Raw genomic sequence first — 27500 nt, 5'->3', positions numbered from 1 at the left:
AAGCTGAACATTACTTTGGTTTTACTTTTGTTCACCTTTGGACCTACTTGTGCAACTGAAATCTAAAGGATTTTTTTTAATCTCCTCTGGGATATTCGATGTAAAACTAAAACCAGAAGGAAAGAAATATTTGGTTGCCTTCTATTGAATCGTTTTTTTGTTGTTAAATGTATATACATACATACATACATACATATACATACATACATACATACATACATACATACATATATATATATATATATGTATATATATGTATATATATACATATATATGTATGTATATATCCCTATGTATACATGTGCATATATACGTGTGTATGCGTATATATTCATGTATATGTACCTATTTAATCATGCATACATTTCGTACACCTTTAGAAAAATGTGCAACTATGCCTCACGAACAAGTGTGTGCGGCTTGGCCGACTTCCATCCCGCTGAGGTCTCTGAAGAGACGAAACCACGAAGTACTTCGCAAAAGAACCGAACGAGTTCGATATTCCTTCGACCAGTTCGTGGCGGAGTTCGAATGGAGTGTCTTCCTACGGATCCCCCTGGGCCTCAGATGGAGGAGGAGGAAGAGGAGGAGGAAGTGTTGGTGGTGAAGGTGGTTGGGGTGGTGGAGGAGGGTCGTACCATCACAGGTAGGCGACCATAGCGTCGAGGTTGTGTCTTAAGGTGAGGTCTTGTGAACAGGAGTCCATAAATTCGTCCAGGGTGATAACACCGTCACGGTTCTGGTCGAGCATCTGTGGAAGGAAGGAAGTGGAGGTGAGGTGTTCCTGTAGGTGTGGAGGTGTCCAAAAAGGTGTCGCAATAGTGGAGGTTACGAATAAGTGAAATAGGGTTGATCAGACTATTTTAAGTTTAAAGACATTTTTATATATGGTAATATTAAAGTCACCCATACAACTACTCGACCTGCGCTGATAATAGAAAATTGTATAGGTCAAGCGTTATCTAAGAAAATAAAACTTTTAGGGGTAACTATATATTTACCACTATTGTGTACTTAGTTGTCTTGCTCTTATGAAGACAAAAGATCTGTGTTTATATGTGATGAAATTAATATTCTGTTTTTTTTTATACATTTTCCATCATAAACACTGCAGTTTATAATGATTTTGCTTTAGTAACACCGAAATTTGCCCCCAAAAGAAGGCTTATTCTTAATTGAAAATTTAGATCAAAGCCTCGTTTGGTGGTAGCCATGTTTATTAGTATAAAAACCACCTTATAAAATGTCGACTTTGTATGGAAATAAATCCTAAAATGAAAAGGAAAAAATTAGAAATAAGAAGAACCGAGAGAAAAAAGTAAAAAGGAAAATAGAAGAAAAAAGTTTAGAAAAAGAAAAATTGAGAGAAAAAAGGAAGAGAAAGAAGAAAAAGAAAAAAAAAAGAAAAAAAATAAGAAAAAATAAGTAAGAAAAAAAAAGAACAAAAAGGAAAACAAGAAAATAAGGAAGAAGAGAAAAAGAAAAATAAGGAAAAGAAAAAAGAAAAATAAGGAAAAGAAAAAATAAAACTAAGGGAGAAGACGAAGAAAAAGAAGAAAAATGAAAAGAAAGAAGGTAAAAGAAAAGAAAGAGGAAGAAGAGAAAAAGAAGAAAGATAAGGGTAAGAAAAAGAAAGATAAAAATAAGAAAGAAGAAAATGAAGAAAGAGCAGAAGAAGAAGAAGAAGAAGAAAGAGCAAGAAAAAGAGAAACGATAAAATTGAGAATTGGAAGAAGAAAACATAAGAAAAAAGAAAAAAAAGAAGAGAGAAGAAGTAAAAAAGGTAAGAAGAAGAAGGGTGGGGAGAGAAAGAGAGAGAGTGAGAGAGAGAGAAAAAGAGATAGGGTTAGAGATATATAGAAAGAGAAAGAGAGAGAGAGAAAGAGATGGGGCTAGAGGGAGAGTTAAGAGAGAGAGAGAAAGAGAGTGAGAGAGAGAGAGAGAGAGAGAGAGAGAGAAACTAGCCTTGCCGTTTTCACCCACCGTGAAGAGCGTCTCGACCCTCTGCCCGATGGTGGTTTCATCGATGGGGACATCTGTGTGTTTGCCCATGAGGTCGAAGACGGCCTGCACCAGGTCCGTCATCTCCTGCCGGGTGATGCAACCGTCCCCGTTCAGGTCGTAGAGGGAGAAGATCCAGCGAAGCTTGTCCTCCGTCGTCCCTCTCGTCAGGCGGGACACAAGGCTGATGAAGTCCTGAAATGACATCAACTGTGTCAACGAAGAACGTCTGAAAGAGATTGAGGATGATGTGGTTTAACGTCACAAACTCCACCCCTTATCGGGAGGTTAGTCCCCCCTACGACTTTGTGGAGGGGAATTTAATGGTTCAACTTCGCCGGTGGCAGGGTTCGAACTGCTATTCCTTTGACCTTGGATGCAAGTAACGACCCCCTTAACCCCTTCGACCAATGGAAATGAAATAAAAGTGAAGGAAATGGGGAGGTTAGGACGGTGGTCCTTACAGAGGACTTCGTGGCGGGGAATTTAATGGATCATGCCCTTGGATCAAATTCGCCGGTGGCAGGGTTCGAACTGCTATTCCTTTGACCTTGGATGCAAGTAACGACCCCCCTAACCCCCTTGATCAATGAAAATGAAATGAAAGTGAAGGAATGGAAGGGGAAGAAGAAAAGAGAAAAGCAAGAGAAAAAAAAAGAAATAAAAGAAAAGAAAGAAAGGGAAAATCGGAGTCTGATTCAGAGTCAAGGTTTGGGCCAAATGAGAATCGGTCAGAATCAAAGGCGGAGAGTCAAAGTCTGAGTCGGAGACAGAGTCAGAAAGAAAGTCAGAGTCAGTCACATAGTCAGTGAGTCATAGTCAGAATCAGTGAGAATCAGTCAATGAGAGTCACAGAGTCACCCAGTGAGGATCAGAGTGAGAATCATACAGTGAGTGTCAGTCATAGAGTCACAGTCAGAGTCAGTGAGAATCAGTCAGTGAGTCAGAATCAGTGAGACTCAGTCAATGAGAGTCAGAGAGTCACTCAGTGAGGATCAGAGTGAGAATCAGCCACTGAGAGTCAGTCATAGAGTCACAGTCAGAGTCAGTGAGAATCAGTCAGTGAGTCAGAATCAGTGAGACTCAGTCAATGAGAGTCAGAGAGTCACTCAGTGAGGATCAGAGTGAGAATCAGCCAGTGGGAGTTAGTCATAGAGTCACAGTCAGAGAGACATAGAGTCGGTGAGAATCAGTCAGTGAGTCAGAATCAGTGAGACTCAGTCAATGAGAGTCAGAGAGTCACTCAATGAGGATCAGAGTGAGAATCAGCCAGTGAGAGTCAGTCATAGAGTCAGAATCAGTGAGTCAGAATCAGTAAGACTCAGTCAATGAGACTCAGAGAGTCACTCAGTGAGAATCAGCCAGTGAGAGTCGGTCATAGAGTCACAGTCAGAGTCAGTGAGAATCAGTCAGTGAGTCAGAATCAGTGAGAATCAGTCAATGAGAGTCAGAGAGTCATTCAGTGAGGATCAGAGTGAGAATCAGTCCGCTGCTCTCTCCACCACGGTAAGCTGGGCGCGTTGATCCGACTGACTCTCTTTAGGGTTTTTGCGCTCAATATCCAGTTAAATAGGATTAATGTGATTGGTCATTCGTGGTACGGAATCATACACAAAATATAAAATTATATGTATATATATGTATACATATATATATATATATATATATATATATGTATATATATATGTATATGTATATATATATATATATGTATATATATATATATATATATATATATATATATATATATATATATATATATATATATATATACCAAAGGCTTTTTCCCCCTTACAAGAAGAATTAGAATAAGAGGAAGAAAAATTATATGTAGAATTAGAGGGAGAATAAAGTAGATAAATCAATAGACAAATATGTAAATAGATCAATAAGTAAAAAAATATATCCTCATTGCTGAGGCATTTGTTAAGTCAATTTTAATATAATCCCTTAATTATAGAAGAAAAATTATACGTAAAATTAGAGAGAGAATAAAGTAGATAAACCAATAGATAAATATGTCAATAGATCAATAAGTAAAAAAAAAAAATCCTCATTTGTTAAGTCAAGATTAATATAAACCCTTAATTGTGGAAATGTTGTACTTTAACTGACTGGTTTAGCGATAGTTAAGTTAGAACTAAGCTAAATCTTCAACTGACTGGTTTAGCGATAGTTAAGTTAGAACTAAGCTAAATTATTTTGTTAACTCTTCAATAGGGCAGCACACTTTATATATATCTAATTCTGAAAGAATGACAAAGATATGGACCCCAAGGGAAACTGGGTCTCGGCCGGTTCAGTGCTCCTTCAGTCCAGAGACCATCTCAGTTTCTTAGTAAATGAGATTTAGAGAATGAGGAAAAAAGAAAAAAAGACTGAATGGGAATATTTGTTTTCTTTATTTATTTATTTTTTTAATATATATATATATTTTTTTATAAAAATATGTCCTTCCCCAGCTTTGATTCTCTCGTCCCAACATTCTTCCAGATCTCACGAAGTCTTCTAAAAAAAAAAAAAAAAAAGAAAAAAAAAAAAAAAAAAGGGTCCACACATGGAAATTTTACACAATGTCTTAGAGTTTCCATGTCAGTGAATATTTAAAAAAATATTTTGGTTTCTTGTAAGAAAAATAGGTAATCATCCACATTATAAAGTGATTAGGTGTCTGGAGGAGAGAAGAATATGTTCGATATTTTTTTCCAAACCTCAAAGTTGATAATTCCAGAGTTTTCCTTGTCCAGGGTGCTGAAGACGTAGTGGGCATATTGGCTTGTGCTCGCTGCAAGAAAGAAATTAACTGTTAGATTAACTATAAGAAAAAGAATCCATAAATTTAACTATAGTGAAAGATCACTTAACGAAATAACTAAGAAATACTAATTCTGGGTACAAGAATGAAATTAACTGTTAGAATAACTAGAAGAAAAAGAATCCACAAAGATCCACAAAGATCGCTTAAAAAAATAACAGGGAAAGGTTAATCCTGAATACAAGAAAAATACTTTAACTGTTAGATCAACTAGAAGAAAAATAATCCACAAATTTAGCTATAGGTAAAGATCACTTAACGAATAACTAAGAAAGACTAATTCTGGATACAACAGATTAATTGTTAGATTAACTAGAAGAAAAAGATTTCACAAAGCTAGGTATAGTGAAAGATACATACATACATATACCAAGGCTTTTTCCCCCTTCCAAGGGAGGTAGCCAAAAAGGGAAAGGCATAAAAACACTCCCACCCATTTCATCCCTAAATACACTCCACACCCCTCCCACCCTTCCTCTCATCTGAGCACCTCCTGGATGACGGGTCATCCCTGCACCCTGCCCACCGCCCTGGGTCAGAAGCAGTGTCGCAAGACACAGTACATCCACAGCGAGGCCGCTTCATTTAATCGGCGACCCCCCCTCTCCGTTCCCCTTTGCATATAAGGCGAGGACGGGGAGAAATCCCTTCGGGCTGCGTCAAAATTTACTCACACATACTACCCCACCCCCCACTTCCCCGCCCATTCCTCCTCATGCAGTCACAACATCATCCATATACAACCATTCTCCACTCACCTCTGTCTTCCGTCCTCTCTCCCTTCCTTCCTCAACAGACATTCCCCTCTTCCCCAAAGCCCCCTTCACCCCATCCATCCACCTCATCCTAGGACGTCCCCTCATGTTCACTCCCTCCACATCTGCCTTCCATACCTCTTTTACTAGTCTTTCTTCACTCATTCTTTCCATGTGTCCAAACCATCCTAATATTCTTTCATCAACCCTATCTCCCAAATCCTTTTTCACCCCTGTTCTCCTCCTCACCTCCTCATTTCTCACTCTATCTAGCCTAGTAACCCCCACCATACTTCTCAGACACCTCATCTCAAACACATTCAAACTCCTTCTCTCTTCTTCTCTTATGTTCCACGTTTCTGCCCCATACAGTGCTGTTGGCACAATCACCTTCATACAGTCTCCTCTTCGCATCCATTTCCAAATGTCTATTCCTCATTACACTCTTTAAACCACCAAGGCATTTACTCGCTTCTCTCAATCTACATTCTACCTCCACCTTCACTCCACCTTTTCCTGCTACACTTGCACCCAAGTATCTAAAACTATCCACTTCCTCCAGTCGCTCTCCCTTAATGTTCACTTCCAGTCTACTGCCACTTTCACCCCTTGTACATCTCATCACCTTACTTTTACCCACATTTATCTTTAGCTTTCTTCTATCACATACTCTCCCAAACTCTGCCACCAGCTTCCTCAATCCCTCCTCTGACCCTGCCACAAGCGCAGTGTCGTCCGCAAACAACAGCTGGCTCACCTCCCACTTTTCTCCATTTTCTTTAACCATCTCCAATCCCTGACTCACTACCCTAGCATTCACCTCTCGCACCACCCCATCCATGTTTAAGTTGAACAGCCAGGGCGACATAACGCATCCTTGACGAAGTCCCACCTTTACTTCAAACCACTCACTCTCTCCATTTCTAATCCTAACACATGCTCTACTACTCTCATAAAAACTCTTGACAGCTCCCAAAAGCTTTCCTCCTATCCCATAAATCTGCATAACCTCCCACAGTGCCTTTCTGTCTACCCTATCAAAATAGATAGGAAAGAATAATTCTGGATACATCTTGCTATAATGATAAATGTAATGATTATCTGCTAATAAAGATGAAAGTAGAATATGTGTGAAAAATGTAGTTATTTTACAGTTATATGGCCTTGGAAAAAGTGCGAGACATGGTTTCGTTAATTTATCTTAAAGAAATGGTAATCAAGTGTTGGAATCCATGAATATATTAAGAGCTGATTAAAGTCGCTTACCGCGGTTATGAAGAGGTACTTATAAAAAAAAAAAAACAGCGTTTTCTGTTTCGTTTGGTACTAATTGTCCTTCTGTCTGCAGTATTATTTCCAAACTAGGTTGGCTTTGAGAACAAAAATCGCTTCAATTAGTGCGTTTCTTTCCGCTGAAGTGTTTCTGTTTTTTTTCTTCTTTTATCCATTGTGTCACATAGTATCCTATTTGAACGTTATCACGGGGACTTCTGTTCGAAAAGAAAGTGCTAATTAAGTTTCCGGTAAAAAAAAAAAAAAAAATCTTCTTTCATGAAATCTAGTCTAACGAATGAGCTTAGCAAATCTCTTTACTATTCTCATTCTTCTTTGTATAATGTTTTGTTGTTTTGTATATCTCCTCATTGAGAAATTGTCTTACGCACTTGCTGATTCACCTCTACTTGGTCCTTTGTGCTATTGTTTACTTATTGAAATAAATCTACTTCACTTACGAAAGCGATGTTGATGGCTCTACTTGGCAGATGGTTTACCAAGTAACTCTACTTGGTAATGGGTACTTTTTAAATTACATCACATGTACACACAACTCGCGCGCTTACACACACACACACACACACACACACACACACACACACACACACACACACACACACACACACACACACACACACACACACACACACGGTGTTATTGGTGCTGTTGTTTAGTGCGTGCAATCACTATGTCACCCCAAAACCACTCCAAAACACCGAAAACACAGCGAAAACACCGCAAACACAGCTAATTAATGTCCGTTAATGAGAGTTCTCACTGTATGTGTGTGTGTGTGTGTGTGTGTGTATGTATGAGAACTTGAGGAAAAATGTACGAATATATAAGTTTATTCCTCGACAAGATTTACACTGTGTTTCCTCTTTTCCCGTCCCTCCCTCCCTCCCTCCCTCCTTCGCTCTCTCCCTCCTTCCCTCCCTCCTTCCTTCACTTCCCCCTCCTTTCCTCCTTCGTTCCCTCGCCCTCTTCTCCTCCTCCCCCTCGCTATTATCATTTCGTCCTCCCCTTTCTCCTCTCCTCCTCTTATCCTCCATCTCTCCAATCATTTCCTCCCTTACCCCCATTTTCCCTCGCCTTCCTTCCTCCCTCTCTCTCTCTTCCTCCCTCCCTCTTCCCTTCCTTCTCCATTTTTCCTCCCCCTCCCTTATCCCCCTCCTTTCCCTATCCCCCTTCCCTCCCCTTCCCCTATCCCCCTCCTTTTCCTCTTCGATTCCCCTCTCCCCATTCTCCTCCTCCTCCTTTCCCCCTCTCATTCCACCTCCCACCCTCTCCCTTCTTTCCCCTTTCCCCCTTCTCCCCCTTTCTCCCCCTGTCCCCCTCTCTTCCCCTCCCCCTCTCTTCCCCCGTCCCCCTCTCTCGCCCCCCTCTCTTCCCCCATTCCCTCTCTTCCCCCGTCCCCATCTCTCCCCACGTCCCTCTCTCTTCCCCTGTCCCCCTCTCTCCCCCCATCCCCTCTCTGCCCCCCTTCCCCCATCTCATCTTGTCTGGTAGAACTCGGGTCGAGGCGGTACACGACAAGTCTGGCACTTGGGGCCGACACGCGGGTCCTCATCCAAACTTCGTTGACCTGAGACAGCACAGGACAGGGAAGGACACCACAGGGAGGAAGGGGGGGGAACTCGGTCACGGACTCCTGTTCCAGGTCAGGCCTCAGCCGCCGCCGCTGTCCACCAAGTGTCAAAAAAAAAAAGAAAAAAAAAAAAAAAAAAAAAATCACAAGAAAGGGTAGCATGACAGCACGAAGTGACGTCACGGTAAGATAGTGTGACATCAAACAAAAAAGTGACGTCACAGTAAGAAAGAATAGCATGAGAACAATGAATGTCATCACAATAAGAAATAGTAACATAAAAAAGGAGTGACGTCAAAGCACGAAAGTGTGACGTCAAAGTAAGACACCAAAACGTGACGTCAAAGCAAGATAACACCCCGTGATGTCATGTCATGGTGTTACACAAAATCATATCTTGACATCATGATATCACAAATGATGTTAATATGAACAATTATGTCACTACATAATCTTAACAATGACGTCACAATATATGGCGTAAGCAGCGACGTCAAGCTATGATGCCAAACTATATGGTCAGCAGTAACGACAATATGACGTCAACAGTTAAGACTATCTGACGTCAGGAACGGCGACAATATGATACAAGCAATTAAGACAATAGGACGTCAGCAGGGACACCCACGTAGACGTCAGAAGTGATACCAAAATATGACGTCAGTACTGAGGCCAATTTATGACGTCATCAGTAACGCCAGCGTATGACGTCATCAGTGACGCCAACGTATGACGTCATCAGTGATGCCAACGTATGACGTCATCAGTGACGCCAACGTATGACGTCAGCAGTGACGTCAGTGTATGACGTCAGCAGTGACAGCAATCCAGGCTACAGTGTCTAGTCGAACTCCGCACATCAAAGCGGAAGAAAAGAAGCACAAGAGACCCCAGTTAGGCGTCCCTGCTGTCACAGTTTGTCGCCCTTTGTCCCGGGGTCCTTTGTCGGCCTCCTCGCCCTTTGTCTGAGGAGGAACCTTCTTCCCCCTTCCTCCGTCGGGATCCTCCGAAAGGGAACAGTCTTCGGGGGACCCGTCCCCGCCTTTCTTCTCTTCTGTGGTGAGAGTTTTCTCCTCCGAGACTCTCCTTATCTGAAACAAGGGACTGTCTTCGCCTCTGTGGGTCTTTGGCTTCTGGGTCCTGGTGAGGAGGAACAGACACCAGTGGGTAACCAGGTCCTTTGTGTTTCTTCTGAGAAATTTTTCTTTGTCCCGTTTTATCAGGTTGTCAATGTAAAGGATGTGTCATATATATATATATATGTATATATATATATATATATATATATTTATACATATATGTATATGTATGTATATATATATATATGCATTTATATACATATATATATATATATATATATTTATACATATATGTATATGTATGTTTATATACATATATATAATATATATATATAGCCTATATGCATATATATATATATATATATATATATATATATATATATATTTATATATATATTTTATACATATATGTATATGTATGTATGTATATATATATATATATATATATTATATATATATATATATATATACACATATATATATAATGCATACATACATACATACATACATACATACATACATATATGCATACATACATACATACATACATACAAAGATACATACATACATACGTACATACATACATACGTCATCTATACACGCATAAATGCATGCATGTGTAATGTATATAGTTCTATTTTCCTTTTTTTGCTGCCAAGCGTTTTTTCCTCTCAGCTGAATAAAATAGATAAATAGATAGATAAATAAATAAATAAACAAACAAATAAATGAACAAATAGATAAATTGATAAACAAATAAATCTATAAACGAACAAATAGAATAGATAAATAGAGAAATAAACAAACTGTAAAGCTATGTACCATTGTCAAAACAACTTATGTTTTTGATATTGATCGAGAAGACTAACAATAGCCGAGTGATTTATGTTCTCTGCCTAGGCCGTTCTCTCTCTCACGCTCAGCCTCCCACTCTCGCATAATGATCTTCATCTGTTCGTCGCATCAGATTATACTAATGCAACTCGTGCAACTTGACTTTGCAATTCTAAGCTGCTTTGCAAGAATTATTCCCTTACAGATGTCCAAACGTCCTTCAATAGTAAGCTATCGAAAACGAGTTTCTAATATTTCGTTGACTATGACATCATGGAGGTATATGACTATATCGGACTTGGGAATGGTGTTTTGAGGGTAAGAGGAGAAGTCACAGGAAGTTGGAATTGATCATGATGACGAATATTAGTGTTCTGTGGGTTGTGGATTGTATATATGCATGCATGTATGTATGTGTGCGTTCATGTATGTATGTGTGTATGTATGTATGCATGTACGATATATATGTATTTATGTATGTGTATATATATGTATGTACTGGATACATGTATGTACTTTATATATGTATTTATGTAGGTATGTACCGTATATATGTTTGTAAATAGGAACACATTTTAGTGAGACCAGCATGTTACATATCTCGACCTAATCCTTCCCCCAACTTATTGTATTGTCGATGCAACCACTTTACATAATGCTCAGGAATAAGTATAATTCTGTTTACCTTCCTGACGCCAAATATTGTTATTATTCTGCCTGATTCTTTAATTCTGTTTACATTCCTGGCGCCAAACACTGTTATTATTGTGTCAGACTTTTTAATTCTGTTTACGTTGCTGGCTCCAAACATCGTCATTATTGTGTCAGAATATTTTGTTCTTCCATAATTAGGTAAAACATTACATACTTACCTGCCTAAATACATACATGAATTGATACATACTTTCATACATGTATACATATATACGTACTTACATACATACATACATAAATACATACATACATACATACATACATACATACATACATGCATACGTACGTGCATAAATACATACATACATACATACATACATACATACATACATACATACATACATACATACATACATCATACATACATACATACATAAATACACACACATCCTATCTACCTACCTACGTACATACATACATATATGCATAAATATACACACATACGTACATAATACATATGCACGTGTCATACATACATACTGCTGATTTGCATTTCTCTAAAATATCTTCGACTTTTGCAGTGTTCCATAAATGATTCTTACTCTCTCGATAGTGACGTGATTCGGCCATTTGGAATACACTCGTAACAGATCTCATATACATGTATATTTACATAAGAATACGATAACGCCGAATGAACGCTAGATTAATAATTTTTCAGATAAACACAACGAAAGCGAAAGGCCGCTTGGCATAATATTTTTCTTTCAATTCAACTTTTTCGTCGTTTCGTTCTTTTTGTTCCACAAAAAAAAAAAAAAAAAAAAAAAAAAAAATAAAAAAATAAAAATAAATAAATAAATAAATAAATAGATAAATAAAATGTGAACCACATACCTCAATCTCCTACATTCTGCTCGCTATTCCCACATTTTTGTGTATGTACACATGTTCACGCTAACATAGCTATTTGAAAAATGAATGTGTATTGAATCAGTGTTATCAAGACGGAAACGCCTTGTCGATCATAGTTTCATAAGTATTTGGATCAAGTCATATATCTTCGTACATACATTTTTTTTATGTTCTTTTTGTGTTCCTTTTTGGAGAACCCCTATTTTTATTTCTTTTCTGTCTTTGTTGAGCTTGTTGCCAAAAATATTTAATCTCTTTTTCGTGTTACACGTCCAAGAGAAGAGAGAGAGAGAGAGAGAGAGAGAGAGAGAGAGAGAGAGAGAGAGAGAGAGAGAGAGAGAGAGAGAGAGAGAGAGAGAGAGAGAGAGAGAGAGAGAGAGAGGGGGGGTGGAGAGGGAGAGACAAAAAGAAAGAGGAAAAGAGAGAGACAAATAGAGACAAAGAGAGAAAAGAGGAAAAGGGAGAGAGACAAATAGAAAGAGAGAGAGAGGGAGGGAGAGAGAGAGAGAGAGAGAGAGAGAGAGAGAGAGAGAGGGAGAGGAAAAGAGAGACATACAAAGAGAAAGAGACGCATGTACACCGTACATGCCCTTGTTGACTCGAAATTAATTTGATCGCTGCATATTATATATTCTAACTTGCCTGCGAAGACATTTTGAGTCGCATTAACTATGTATGTGTTAGCGTGCTTTGGCTACGTTAGGCTCGTTCCTAGAATCTTTCTAGTATGTATTTCAAAAGTGAATCAAGTATTCTTAAATGTTATGTACGTTTACTTGTCATACTTACCCTGAATAAACAAGAACCAAATCATGCGCATTTTGCGAAAAAAAGGCATATAGGAAATGTTTGTGTATGCTCTGCACACTGCACGATGCGATTTATTTTTTGTATAATAGAAGAGTCTTGCTCTTAATTAAAATTTGGGGGACTTGAGTGGAGGTTAGTTTTTTGATTAATTAATTTTGATTAATCAGGTAACTGTGTAATCATATAACACGAAGATTCTCCCAAATGAAAAAACATTTCTATCCCAGACTTGAACAAGAACATTCTTCTACTTATAATAACAACAACAATAATGGTAATAATAATAATGATAATAATAATAATAATGATAATAATAATGATAATGATAATGATAATAATAATAATAATAATAATTAATAATAATAATAATATAATCTATAATAACTAATAATAATAATAATTAATAATAATAATAATAATGATAACAATAATAATAATAATGATAGTAGTAATAATTGATAATAATAATTAATGACAATAATAGTAATAATGATAATAATAATATACGGTTTATTGGGTATAGCAGCATTACTGTTGAAAATGTACAACCTACAAAATTATAAAATTATAAAACTATAACAGTGAAAAGATGTTGCTACAAACATTAAAAAAAGCAAAACAAAACAGTAAGCTAAGGAATAGCCGTTTTGTACAGCATTGTACTTCTGGCGGTGTCAGACGATTTTATTCATGCAAGAAAACGACAAGGACCAGAGTAGAGAATTTATTTTCTTAATTTTCTCTATTTCTCTCGCCTCAATCCTTTCTCTTGTTCTCTTGTCTTAGATCGTATTCGCCTTGACTGGTTGTTAATCATGTTTACCGGAATGAAATAACAAACAAATAGATTATTTTGTCTAAACCTCATTTGATTTATGACAAAAAGGAGAAAAAGCATGTAACCTTTGACTCCTTCGCTCGGCTTTGCTTTGACTGGTTCTTAATTATGTTTTTCAGAGTAAAACAACAAACAAACAGAATATTTAGTCTAAGGCTCAGATTTATGACAAGAGAAAGAGGCTGTGAGCGTTCATCTGAGGCTTTAGCTCTTTAAAGGTGCTGTATACCATCGCATTAGCGGTACGTTTCCCTTGTCTTTTATATCATCATCATTTAAAGTAACAGAACCATCTCACCCTTAAATACTCCTCCCACAATATCTCCCTTAAATCCCTCGGCTCCCTTTATGGGAGTCATTCACTCCCTGTTCTCTCGCCACCCTTCTTACTCCCACAATACCTATTGTTTATTTCGTCATTTTTTGTTCCATTCGTTGCATTTCTATTATTCTTCAGCCTATTGTCTTTCTCTTGTCCATTCTTATACACGCGTGCCTGGGGTAGAAACGCACAAAAACAGGGTTGTAGAGAAATGAGAACGCACAGGGAACACGGGATATGCATATCCGTGTGCATATATACAACCGTACGCTCAGGTCTTCGAAAATTGAAATATGCACATATATAGACGCACGTGAGTGTACATAAAGCCACGCATACGCAATTACGCTCGTATACGCATATGTAAGTTGACAAAGACACAGGTAGGCAGACAGACACACACACACACACATATGCACACACATGCGCACACACATGCGCACACACACACACACACACACACACACACACACACACACACACACACACACACACACACACACACACACACACACACACACACACACACACACACACACACAAAGAAAACGCAATAATTAAAAACAAACAAAAATAAAAACAAAATCAAACAAGCAAACCAAAACAAACAAACAAGGAAGCCAAGAATGAAAAAAGGGAAACAAACGAACAAGCAAAAGTTGCCCACATTTCACTGCCCTTTATGCACTGAAGAACAGTACACATAAGCAGCTTGAGATTGATAAAACCAAGGAAGGCTTTTACTGTTTATTCTTGTGCACGATCATATCCCTCACAGTTCCCATTACCATCGTCTCCACCACCTCCTCTTCCTCCTCCTCCTCCTCCTAATCTTCTTCCTCTTCCTCTTTTTACTCCCCTTTCTCTTCCTTTTCTTCCTCTTTTACCCTCTGTACCTCTCTTCGTGTCCTCCTTTCATTCATTCCTCCTCTTTCTCTTCCTCCTCTTCCTCTCCCTCTTCCTCTTTCTCTTCCGCTTTCTCTTTCTCCTCCTCTTCCTCGTCCTCTTCCTCCTATTTTACCCTCTGTACCTCTCTTTATGTCCTCCTTTTCATTCCCTCCTCTTCTTCCTCTTCGTCTTCCTCTTCCTCCTCTTTTACCCTATGTACTTCTCTTCGTATCCTCCTTTTCATTCTCTCCTCCTCTTCCTCTTCGTCTTCCTCTTCCTACTTTTTTACCCTCTGTACCTCTCTTCAACTCCTCTTTTCCATTCCCTCTTCCTCTTCTTCTTCCTTCTCTTTTATCCTCTGTATCTTTCATCGTATCCTCCCCTCCATTCCCTCCTCTTTTTCCTCCTTCTCTTCCTCTTCTTATTTTACTCTCTATACCTCTCTCCATTTCTCCATTCCCTCCTTTTCTTCTTTCCTTCCTCTCCGTCCCTCTCCCCTTTCCTTCTTTTTCCCACATAATTCCTCTCCTTCCTACCTCCTATCTGCCTTCGCCAGAGGCATGTGTTAAAAACCAACAGTCACGGCCCACCCCTTACAAAGAGAGAGAGAGAGAGAGAGAGAGAGAGAGAGAGAGAGAGAGAGAGAGAGAGAGAGAGAGAGAGAGAGAGAGAGACACTCTCTCCCGGAAGATCTTACCTCCTTTTGGGAACATCTGGGAGTACATTTCCTTAAAGACCTCCTCCCGGACTACACCGGTAGGGCACCGGTCCTTGAAGCCCCGATAGAAGCGCTGGAGCTCCGGTCTCGTGAAGTGGGTGGTTCGAACCAGGGCATTGATGTCCTCGGGACGATAGCGCGGTTCTTGCTCAGGGATGTCGAGTTCAGAGTCTGTTGGAAGAAAACGGAATCCGGTTAGTTGCTGTAGAAAGAAAACGGAGAATGGGTAATTACTATTGGAAGAAAACGGAATCTGGTTAATTACTGTAGTAAGAAAATGGGTTCTGGTTAGTGACTATAGAAAGAAAACTGGGATATGGTTAGTTGCTGTGGGAAGAAAACGGGGGACATGACAATATCTTCGGAAGAAAACTCAGGTTTGTTAGTGATTAGAAGAAAATGGGAACTGGTTAGCAACTGTAAGGAGAAAACGGGGTCTGGTTATTGACTGCAGTAAGAAAACGGAGGTGTGGGTAAGTAGATGGAGGAATTTGTAACTAAAGCAAGGAAGAGATCGGATATAAATATTTTAAGAAAACGTAGTATACATCTACCATTGGAGAAAACGGAGATAGATGGGGATCAGACAAAAGGGGAGTAATCTCTTGCGCAAACGCACACACATACACACACACACACACACACACACACACACACACACACACACACACACACACACACACACACACACACACACACACACACACACACACACACACACACACACACACACACACACACACACACGCGCGCGCGCGCGTAGAGAGTAATACAGACAGACAAGGAAAGAACCAAACAAGGACAGCGAGGCAGAAACAGACATAGAGGGAGACAGAGAGACAGATAAATAAAAATAGAGAAACAGAGAGATGGAAAAACAAAAGCCTAGAATAGGGAGACAGAGAGATCGAGACAAAACGACGAATAAAGTGAGACAGAAACAAAGAAACAGGCATACACACATACACATACACACACACACACACACACACACACACACACACACACACACACACACACACACACACACACACACACACACACACACACACACAAAGAGAGAGAGAATTAGAGAGAAACAGAGAGACGGGAAGGCAGAGAAACAATCTTCGAAATATGTGGAAACAACGAAAAGAAAAATGTCTTCCCCTTTATGGCTCCAATTCCTGAATCAGACCAGAGTGTTGCCGGCCATCACACTTTCAAACCACGTCCGCACCGTATTGTATACAGGGGCGGGGGGTGCGAGGTAGCCTATCGGATTTGTTGGGAATGGAGGGGTCCAGGGACCAGGGACCTGGGTAGCTAGACCCCGTCCCCATTGTCCCCAAATACGTCCCTCGTCCCAATGTAGCTAGGCCCTGTCCCCATTGTCCCTATTGTCCCCAAATATGTACCTCGTCCCAATTTAGGGACAAGGGACGTAGGGGTCTGGCTTCTGGCTGAATATAATAATTTACTCTAAGATAGAGTGAATTATGTGAAGGGCATGATAAGGGTTATCAGTGAGACTTATCGTAAGATTTTTATTTTTATTTTATGGATTCTCTTCGAATAATGAGATGAAACACCATAAAAGAGTAGAGATAAGGAAATCCTTATCGTTTGCAAACTAGTGAGCTCTCAGAAAGGTGCCCGACTTATCCCTCAGAAGGAGACGCTTAATCAGATATCACTCTGCACCATACCGCGAGTTCTCTTTTTCTCAAAATTTGCTTAAAGTTGGATTGAAAAATATTTCATTTCCTTCTAGGAGAATGGTTCTCCATCGTTCGTAGTTCTTTCATTTACTTTGTAAAGATTAATTCACCAAGTGATTCGATTTGCCTTGTTTGGAGAAGGATTGAATGCAATTCGCTGACTTGAATTGCAAGAGATTGTCAATTAATTTATGTTGCTCTTTTGCATTACTTCGTAGTTACTTGTATAAATGGAGAAAGATGTATGTATGCACATAGAGACATACGAGAATATTTGTGTTTGTTCTTCTTTCACACAAATCCGTTCAGACTGATCAGTATTAAGAAAAAAGAAAATTGAAGCGTGGAAATGTAATCATAGAGAATGACCTTCAAATAGAAAGGAAAATGACCTCATTACACGAAACAATTAACGAGGAAGTTGAGGGAACAAGTAGAACTAAAGAAAACAACAACAAAACAAAGACGAAGAAAATAGAAAAGGAGGAAATAAGAAACAAGAAAGAAAGAAAAGACGAAAGAAAGAAAGAAAGAAAGAAAGAAAGAAAGAGAGAAAGAAAAAGAAAACGGAAGAAAAAAAACACGAAACAAATAAACGAATAAAGAAAGAAAGAACGAAAGAAAGAAAGAAACGAAGGACGAAAGAAAGAAAGAAAGAAAGAAAACGAAAACGGAAGAAAAAAACGAAATAAATAAACGAATAAATAAATAAAGAAAGGAAGGAAGAAAGATAGAAAAAACAAACACGGGTCATAGGATACAGACACTATGGAGAAAGGAGAGGGAGGGAGGGAGGGAGGAGGAGAAGGAGTGTAGGCGGGGAGTGAGTGAGGAAGTGTGGGTGGTGAGAGTGAAGGAGGAGAGTGAACTCCTTCATATCAGACACAGATGAGCCTGTTTGGACAGGATTTGACGAGTTTGTAAAGGAAAGAAAAAGGAATATCTGGAGGAATTGTTCTCAAAGAGCCTTAGGCTAAAGAGGTTTCAAGAAGAGTAGGGAATTTAGAAGAAGTTAGAAGAATCCTTTGTGAGGAGTATTTTTGGTCTATATGGACTCCTAGTGGAAATGATGATGTCATATGTGTATTCTACTGTTTGTCGCTAGGTAGTTTTATTAAGGTTGTCTAGGTTGTAAAACGTTTCTAGAAACTAACTAGAAGGACCGCAGTGCTCTGAAGATACTTCATAAAAATGGGTATGACACTATTCTAGAGGTGAGCGGTTTTTTTTTTTTTGTATTTATCTAGTATTATACGGGAAGGGAGCCATGATCATGGTGTGTGTGTTTGTGTGCGTGTGTGTGCGTGTGTGTGTGTGTGTGTGTGTGTGTGTGTGTGTGTGTGTGTTGTGTTAGTGTGTGTGCGCGCGTAGTACTGTATAAATTCACATTAAAAAATTAATTACCATAAAACATAAATTTTATTTTTTCTTCTCGATGTAATTCAACGCCTCTTTTTCAAACCTGATATTATTCTTAACATAGGTATATAATTAGAATCTTTTTTTTAATCATGCCGTAAGCAATAACAGTCTTCTGGATTTTTCTTATACAATGAAATTTCAATTGGGTTTCCACGTTTTCTGTAATAAATTATTGATAATGGAAAAAATTATTTAATAATTTAGAGGGACTGTTCCGTTCTCTATTCTCTATAGAAACAAATGGTATATTTACTATTTAGTTGATAGCGGAAGTTTTGCTCTATGTCTCTGTCTGTCTCTCTCTGTCTCTCTCCCTCTCTCTCTCTCTCTCTCTCTGTCCATCTCTCTCTCTCTCTCTGTCTATCTCTCTCTCTGTCTGTCTGTCTCTCTCTCTCTCTCTCTCTCTCTCTCTCTCTCTCTCTGTCTCTCTCTCTTTCTCTCTCTCTGTCTCTCTCTCTCTCTCCCTTTCCCCCTCCCTCCCCCCTCCCTCCCCCCTCCCTCCCCCCTCCCTCCCCCCTCTCTCTCCCTCTCTCCCTCCATCCATCCCTCCCCCTTCTCTCTCTTTCTCTCTCTCTCTCTCTCTCTCTCTCTCTCTCTCTCTCTCTCTCTCTCTCTCTCTCTCTCTCTCTCTCTCTCTCTCTCTCTCTCTCTCTCTCTATCTCTATCTCTGGGTTTCACACCCGATTCATTGGAGGATCGATCCCCCTTCCCCCACTCCCTGAGTCAAACTTTGTGAATTCGTTTCTGGGGCGTTATTGAGTTTTGAGTCTCCCTGAACCACCATCGAGTACTTCGAAGTCTTTTTCTTGAAGAAGGAACCAAGGCTCTTCAGCAAGAGAGTCTCGAAGCTTTCAACACGTCGTTCGTCACGTATTCCAGAGTTATGCGTTGCTGTTTCTTAGACTCCCGGAGGAGACCATTTCTTCAGCACCGAAGTGGATCGTTGTTCATGACTGAATTCAATCGTCATCATTCTACAAAGCAACAGTTTTATAGTCTATGGTGTAATTTCTGGTCTCCTGTTTTTTATTTATTTTTTCTATGGTTCAATTTCTGGTAACCAAATTTATTGTTATTTTTTTTTATCCGGATCCAGTGTCTGGTATCCTGTTTTTTTTTTTTTGTGGTCCAATTTCTGGTCACCTTTTTTTGTCTGTGGAAACCGTGGCTTTACCGCGTTGTCAAGGAAAAAACTACGCGGCTGTGTGTGAACATCATCATTGACTTACATTGTAATTGAACCACCGCGGTTCAATCCGCGGCTACTTAAACCTTCTGTGTGTATGTGCGTGTGTATGTATGTATATATATATGTGTGTATGTGTGTGTGTGTGTGTGTGTGTATGTGTGTGTGTGTGTGTGCGCGCGCGCGAGAAGAGTATATATCCCCTCCCTTCGCTACTAAATCCAGTAAATATCCTTCTGTCCTCCCCTGGGAAATACGCAGAGAATCCTTCCAGCCATCTTCGAAGGAGTCTCAGCTTGTGGGAGAAAGACTACGATAGGAAGACCTTGGGTTTGAAAACAGTGCCAGAGGTTGAGGAGGAGAGATTGAGGGGCGGGTGAGTAAAGGGGAGGGATGTAGGGGAGGGAACTGAGAAGGGGAGTTGAAAATTGAGGAGTTGAGGAGGGGGAGTGAGTAATATAGTAAAAGAATGAATATAGAGTTAGTTGTGAGGGTCATTGGAGATGACTTTCCTTAGACGGCAAACAGTCTTAAGCGGTCCATACACGATCAATTATATTGCGCAATTTCATTGTCAATATTCTGAATTGACAATTGAATTGACCGTATATGGGTGATATATCGCCCATACACGGTCAATTTAATTGTCAATTCAGAGTATTGACAATGAAATTGCGCAATATAATTGATCGTGTATGTGCCGCTTTAGCTTGAATTATGAAAAGCATCAGGTATGAATTAATCGCGAACCAGATGGAACACCACAATATCCACAATCAATAAATTAAAAATTTTCTATGTAAAATGATTCTTAGACTTAAAAAATAGTTCAATAAGCCCGCAGATGCTCTGCTGTAATTCCCATATATTTATTTCATTCTTTTCCCAGCTGTTGCATGAACCAAAAAATCTTTTGTAAAATAGGATAAAGTCAAATTATACCGCTTTTTATAGACCAAAAAGATTTCAGAAGTCTTCTGTCTTCCCACGACAAGAGAAGACTAGATAAGTTGAAACCAGAGGAGAATTGACCAAAGACCTTGAGACCACTCTGAAAATGAGTCTCAGGGGGTGATAACAGATGCGGACCAATTGGGAAACGGAAATAATGCCAGATTGGATGGACCTTGGGAACATCGGAAACCCATATGCATCGTCCAAACATTCGGCTATCGTCTTACGTGGTCCGTTTTCTATGAACGTTACAGGTCTGTAGGATCTTCAGGAAAGAATGTTCGAACCTCGCCTCCTCCTCCTCCTAAGAAAAAAAAAAAAAAAAAAAGAGTCGGTGAAGCTGAGACTCCTTCGAAGATGGTTGGAAGGATCCTGACCCCCGCTTAAAAAAAAAAAAAAAAAAAAAAAAAAAAAAAAAAAAAAATGGTGAAGCTCAGACTCCTTCGAAGATGGTTGGAAGGATTCTCTGCGTATTTCCCAGGGGAGGACAGAAGGATATTTACTGGATTCAGTGGCGAAAGGGGCGGGATGTATACTCTTCTCACACACACATACACACGCATAACACACATACAAGGGCATGTACGCCATCACATGCATGTACTCATTTACGCACATACATGCGTATATGCGTACCCACATACATTCACCCCCACACGCACCCACCCACACACACACACACACACACACACACACACACACACACACACACACACACACACACACACACACACACACACACACACACACACACACACGGGGATACAGACGTCTACAAAAACAGATAAGCACGTAGGTAAACACAAAGTCTGCCTCTTCCAACACTAACCAGGTACCGAGATCGGGGCTCTGTATGTGTAAAAAAGGAGAGCTCCCTCGTGTCTACACCCGTTCTTTACCCCCGTTGTAGTTGCCTGGAAGTTTGAAATTGTTTTCTGTAAGAAATAAGCAATTGGATTTTCGAAGAGAAGTCAAGCGTGAGCTGCAAGGGTGAAGGTCAAAGAACCCTCAAGCTTTCGTTCCTGCGAGCTGTAAAACAATCCCTCGGGGAAAGGGATGGATAGTTGTTGGGGGGGAAAGGAGAGGAGGAGGAGGAAAAAGAGGAAGAGGAGAGAGGGAATCTGGGAGGTGGAGGAGGAAGAGGAAGAGGAGAGAGGGAAACTGAGAGAATGGAAGTAAAGGAAAAATAGTTGTGTTGGAAGTGGAGGGGGGGGGAAGTGATACCGAGACAAGAAGGGAGACAGGAAGAGGAGGAAGAAGAAGAAGAGAGAGGAAAACTGGGAGGAGGAGGAAGAAGAGGAAAGGAGAGAGGGAAACTGAGAGAATGAAAATAAAGGAAAAATAGTTGTGTTGGAAGTGGGAGGGGGGGGGAGAAAGTGATACCGAGACAAGAAGGGAGGCAGAAAGATAAAATGAGGAAGAACGAACGAAAAAGTGTGGAAAGATAAGGAGAAATAGAAGAAGGATAAGAACGGGCAATTGAGGGGTTGGAGTTTGGGGGAGAAAGACTACGGTAGGAAAACCTTGGGTTTGAACACAGTGCCAGGGATTGAAAGGAGAGATTGAGGGGCGGGTGAGTAAGGGGGAGGGAACTGAGAGGGGAAGCTGAAGATTGAAGGGGTGAGGAGGAGGAGGAGTGACCAATATATTAAGAGAATAAGAGTAATAAAGAGAGTTAGAAAGAGCTGGGGACAAGTAAAAGTAAACAGGTAACTTGCTAGTGAAGTTTGGCAAACAAACCCCGTAGACTGAAAACACATGGATTGCTCCCATACTTGCCTCATCCCATTTTTAACCACTACTGATTTTTTATTATGATTATTGATGATGATGGTGATGATTTTGATAATGATGTTAATGGTGATGATAATTGTGATTGTAATAATGATAATGATGACTATGAATATGATCATAATGGTGTTACTTTTAATGATGATGATAATGATGATGAAGATGGTGATGATGATTATAACGGTGATAGAGATAGTAATGGCAATAATGATGATAATTATGGTAACGATGATGATGGTGATAATGGTAATGATGATGATGATGATTATGATGGCCATGATGATGGTGATGATGATGATGATGACGATGATGATGATGATGATGATGATGATGATGATGGTGGTGATGATGATGATGATGATGATGATTTTGCTGGCCATGATGATGGTAATGGTCGCGGTGATTATGATGATGATGATTACAATGTCCATGATGTTGATGATGACGGTAAAGATTATGAACGTGATTGTGATTATGATTACAATGATGATCCTGATTTCGGTTTTGATCAATACGAGTGAAAACTTACGGGAAAAGGAAAAAAAAGAAAAAAAAGAAAAAAAAAAGAAATAATGAGAGATGAAAAAAGGTCCACAATAATCCTCGAGTAGTGAAAAACAGGACACGGCCTTTCATTAAAACAGATAATCCCCCACACAGAATCCAGCGGATACAAAGTGGCGAGACCTCGCCATTAACATGATTTCTCCTCCCTCCCCCTCCCTCTCCTCCCTTCTCCCCTCCCCTCCCCTCCCCTCTCTCTCTCTCTCTCCCCCTTCCTCCTCCTCCTCCTCCTCCTCCTCCTCTCCTTCTACTCCTCCTCCTCCTCCTCCTCCTCCTCTTCTTCCTCCAACTATCCAATTCCCTCCTCCCTCTTCACCTCTCTCTCACCTCCTCCCTCATCTTCTCCCCTCTTCCTTCCCCCTCCCTCTCCCCTCCCCCTCCCTCTCCCCTCCTTTTCCCCTCCCCTCCCCTCTCTATCTCCCTTCCCCACCTCCTCCTCCTCCTCCAACTACCCAACTTCCTCCTCCCTCTTCACCTCCCTCTCACCTCCTCCCTCATCTTCTCCCCTCCTCCTTCCTTCTCCCCTTCCCCTTCTCCCCCTCCCTTTCCCTCTTCCCTCCTTTTCTCTCCTTCTCCTCCTCCAACTACCCAACTCCCTCCTCCCTGTTCACCTCTCTCTCACCTCCTCCCTCATCTTCTCCCCTCCTCCTTCCTCTTCCCCTTCCCCTTCTCCCCCTCCCTCTCCCTCTTCCCTCCTTTTCCCCTCCCCCCTCTCTCTCTCTCTCTCCCTTCCCCACCTCCTCCTCCTCCTCCAACTACCCAACTCCCTCCTCCCTCTTCACCTCCCTCTCACCTCCTCCCTCATTTTCTCCCCCTCCTCCTTCCTCCTTCCATTCCCATTCTCCCCTCCTCCCCCCTTTCCTTTTCCCATACTCTCCCCTCCTCCTGCTCCTCATCCTTCTCCCCCTCCCCAGCTCCTCCCCATTCCTCCTTCCCCCTCCTCCACTCCTCCCACACTTTCCTCTCACTTCCCCTCCCCCTCCCAAGCCTCCTCCCCCATCCCCACCTCCTCCCCTTCCCACTAACCCCTCCTCCATCCTCCTTCACCTCCTCCTCGTCCCTCCAACCACTCCTACTCCATCCTTCTCCTTCCCCTCCAAGAGATGGATCGGAGAGTTAACTTAGAACAGATCGAAGAACAAAGGAAGAACCGACAACGAAGAACCGACAAAGTACCTGAAAGGCGACTGATGCCAGACTCTTTACGGAAACGAAATAGGGGGAAGAAGAGCGCAGAAAAAGTCAAAGAGAGAAAGAGAGCTAAAGAGAGTAAAGTGTTTTTTGAGCTATAAGATGGCCTCAACGGTTTTGAGTTTTGAGTCTCCAGAGGCTTACCAAGACTTCAAAAGGTCTCAAAAAACCAAGGGAACTTAATAAGGTCTCAGTAGGTCTAATACTTGTTGTGTGAAATGGATAAAAGTAAGATTTCTTCAATTGTCATAAGAATTCTAGATCAGGAAATTAAACGTTTTTATTAGACATGAATTAACAGGTTTCTTAGACACCTTAGAAGACAAAGAGAAGAACCAGTCCAGAATCCTGTGCTTCATACAAATAATCATGTCGGTTTAAATCCGCCCTTTTTATCCAACCAATTAGAAGCTCTCATTTTCACAATAACCAATCGCGTGGGACGTGGAGGGAGATCAGAGGGCGGAGCTTGCCCAGCAGGTTAATTTGATTTCAGCGTTAACCCCTTTCCCTCAAAAAAGAAAAAAAAAGTTAAAGAAGTTACCTAAGAACGTACGACCATTGTATGTAAACTATGGTTAGAAGTTGTCATATCTCACTGCACGTATATGTATATGGATGTTATGTATATGTCCATGTATAAGTATAAGCATATGTATATATGTATTTGTATGTGTACGTGTATATGTATATGTATATGTATATATATATGTATATGTATATGCATAAGTATAGTATATATATATATATGTATATATATAGATATATATATATGTATTTGTATATATATGGATATATAAAGTATATGTTTGTGTATATGCATATGTATATGTATATGTATATGCATATGTATATGTATGTGTATATGTATATGTATATGTATAAGTATAGTATATATGTATATGTATGTGTATATATATGTATATGCATATGTATATGTATATGTATATGTACGTATATATGTATATGTATATGTATATGTATATGTATAAGTAAAGTATATATGTATTTGTATATATATGTATATATAAAGTATGTTTGTGTATATGCATATGTATATATATATGTACATGTATATGTATATGTATATATGTATGAAAAGTAAATAACACGTATATGTATACGCACATGTAAACACATAAGTTAATAACATGTATCAAACATACATATCACCATCCTCTAAAAACATGAAAACCAGTGCATGGATAGTAAACGAACAACACAAATAGTCAGACACGGACAAGAGAGGAAGGAGGGGAAGGGGAGAGCAACCCAAACACAGGAATGAAGGCAACAGTAAAAGAGACAATAAACGATATGTATTTTTTGAAGTTTGAAAAATGGTCCCACTGGGAGAGGCACAATAGGTACAAGTGGGAGAGGAGCAACAGAACAATGAAACGCCGGAGAGCAAAACGTTGTACAGAGAAGGGGAAAAGGGGGGATGGGAGGGGGAATAGAAAACGGGAGGAGGCTGGCCAACGCGAGAGAAAGTGTGTATGTGATTGCACTTGACCTACTTTGCAACCCGCTCGTCACCTCAGGTAATGTTCTAATGATTAAATGTCAGGGATTTTGGTTTGTATATGTCTTTAATAGTCGAAAAAATATGGAAGATAGATGTACTTTTCTGGCGTCAGGCATAAAAAAATCACAATCAAACACAAAAGGGTTCATCTCTATCTCTTTGTGACCGATGAAAAAATAATAATCTAGCATTAATAAAGGTATAATTATCAAGCTAATCACTAAACCTAAAAGAGTTAACAAAGATTTATTTTTAACCTTTCTCTACACAAACTTGTCCAACCAATTATGAGCCCTATTTCTATCTAATTTTTATAACTTTTTATCATCTAACCAGGACAATTGTATTCTCTAACTTTGTCAAAATTCTGATCATTGAGTAATAGGCTTCGATGAAAAAAAAAAAAGCGTTGACCACTTCAGGTTGATTGTGTACTTTAGATATTTCATTATCTCTAACGCCAGATGACTTTATTCACGTAAGGGAAAGAATGGATAAGTTGTTCGACAGAATAAAATCTATAAACACTGACGGAAAATAAAAGACCTTAAGCAGCCAGCTGATTGAAATGATTTGCGTACACACACATGTGCACACACACACACACACACACACACACACACACACACACACACACACACACACACACACACACACACACACACACACACACACACACACACACACACACACACACACACACACACACACACACACACACACACACACACACACACACACACACACACACATACACGTACACACACGCACGCACACGAAAGTAACAGCATGACCCATAGATCGGGCCTTATAGAAGAACTGAGCTCTCATCCGTGTGGCTTATACCTGTCGCTCACGAATCCAACACGTGATTCAAGATCGTGACGAAACACCACCTCTCCCTCCACACACAGGAGGATATACATTCAGCCTTTTTTGACCTTTGCTGTCCTTTTTCCACGTTGGACACGAGAGCAAGAGCATTCAGCTGAAGGAGGACCCAAGACGCGTCCCTAAGGTCGGCCACGGCCGAGTGGAACACGACCAAGACGTTGACAAAGGGGTCGAGAGTTCCTGGAGATGCAGGAAGAGTGAAAGGACGACTTCGACCGGGCTGGAGAACCTTCGGAGAGCGGGTCCGAACTCGCGTTTGTGTTTTCCAAAAGAGGCATATGGCTTATCTACTCCTCCTCCTCCTCCTCCTCCTCCTTCTTCTTCTCATCCTTATCTTCTTCTTTTTTGTCTCTTCTTTATCTTCATCCTCTTTCGTCTCATCCTTATTCACTTTTGTCTCATCCTCATCCTCATTTTATTTCGTTTCTTCATCCTCATCATCCTCATCCTCATCCTTATCCTCTTCCGTCTCCTCCTTCTCATTCTTCCCTTGCTTCTCCTTCTTCTTCTGCTTCTCCTTCTTCCTGTTCCTCTTCCCATTCCCCTTTCCATTTCCCTATTTCCCTTCCACTCATTCTTCCCTTTCCCCTCCTTTTGCCTATCCTCATCCCCTTCCATCTCATCACATTACTCCATCTTTTATTTCCTCCTCCTTCTCCTCCTTCCTCTTTTTCTCTCCTTCCTCCCGTTTCTTCTTTTCCTCCTTCGCTTTCTTCTTCTCCTCTTCCTCGTCATCATCATCTTCACCACAATCCTCCTACTCCTCCTTCTCCTCCTC

At 40.2% G+C, this 27500-nt stretch overlaps 1 protein-coding gene across 1 annotated transcript in view; it reads right to left on the bottom strand.

Annotated features, from left to right (window-relative positions):
• Nucleotides 1-354: 354 nt before the first annotated feature.
• LOC143021285 (A-type potassium channel modulatory protein KCNIP1-like) overlaps nucleotides 355-27500 on the bottom strand; it is a 127802-nt gene continuing 100656 nt past the window's right edge. The window contains exons 3-6 of the mRNA XM_076178692.1: nucleotides 15472-15663; nucleotides 4713-4786; nucleotides 1984-2196; nucleotides 355-751 (exon numbers count right to left, since the gene is read on the bottom strand). Of these exons, the coding sequence (XP_076034807.1) occupies nucleotides 641-751; nucleotides 1984-2196; nucleotides 4713-4786; nucleotides 15472-15663 (590 nt within the window). The 3' untranslated portion in view covers nucleotides 355-640. The remainder of the gene's footprint in view (nucleotides 752-1983; nucleotides 2197-4712; nucleotides 4787-15471; nucleotides 15664-27500) is intronic.

This window comes from Oratosquilla oratoria, chromosome 41 (assembly GCF_046742065.1).
Source record: "Oratosquilla oratoria isolate Oo_2021 chromosome 41, ASM4674206v1, whole genome shotgun sequence".
Lineage (NCBI taxonomy): Eukaryota > Metazoa > Arthropoda > Malacostraca > Stomatopoda > Squillidae > Oratosquilla > Oratosquilla oratoria.
The sequence above is the reverse complement of the archived record's forward strand: the minus strand, read 5'-3'. Positions and strand labels throughout refer to the sequence as shown.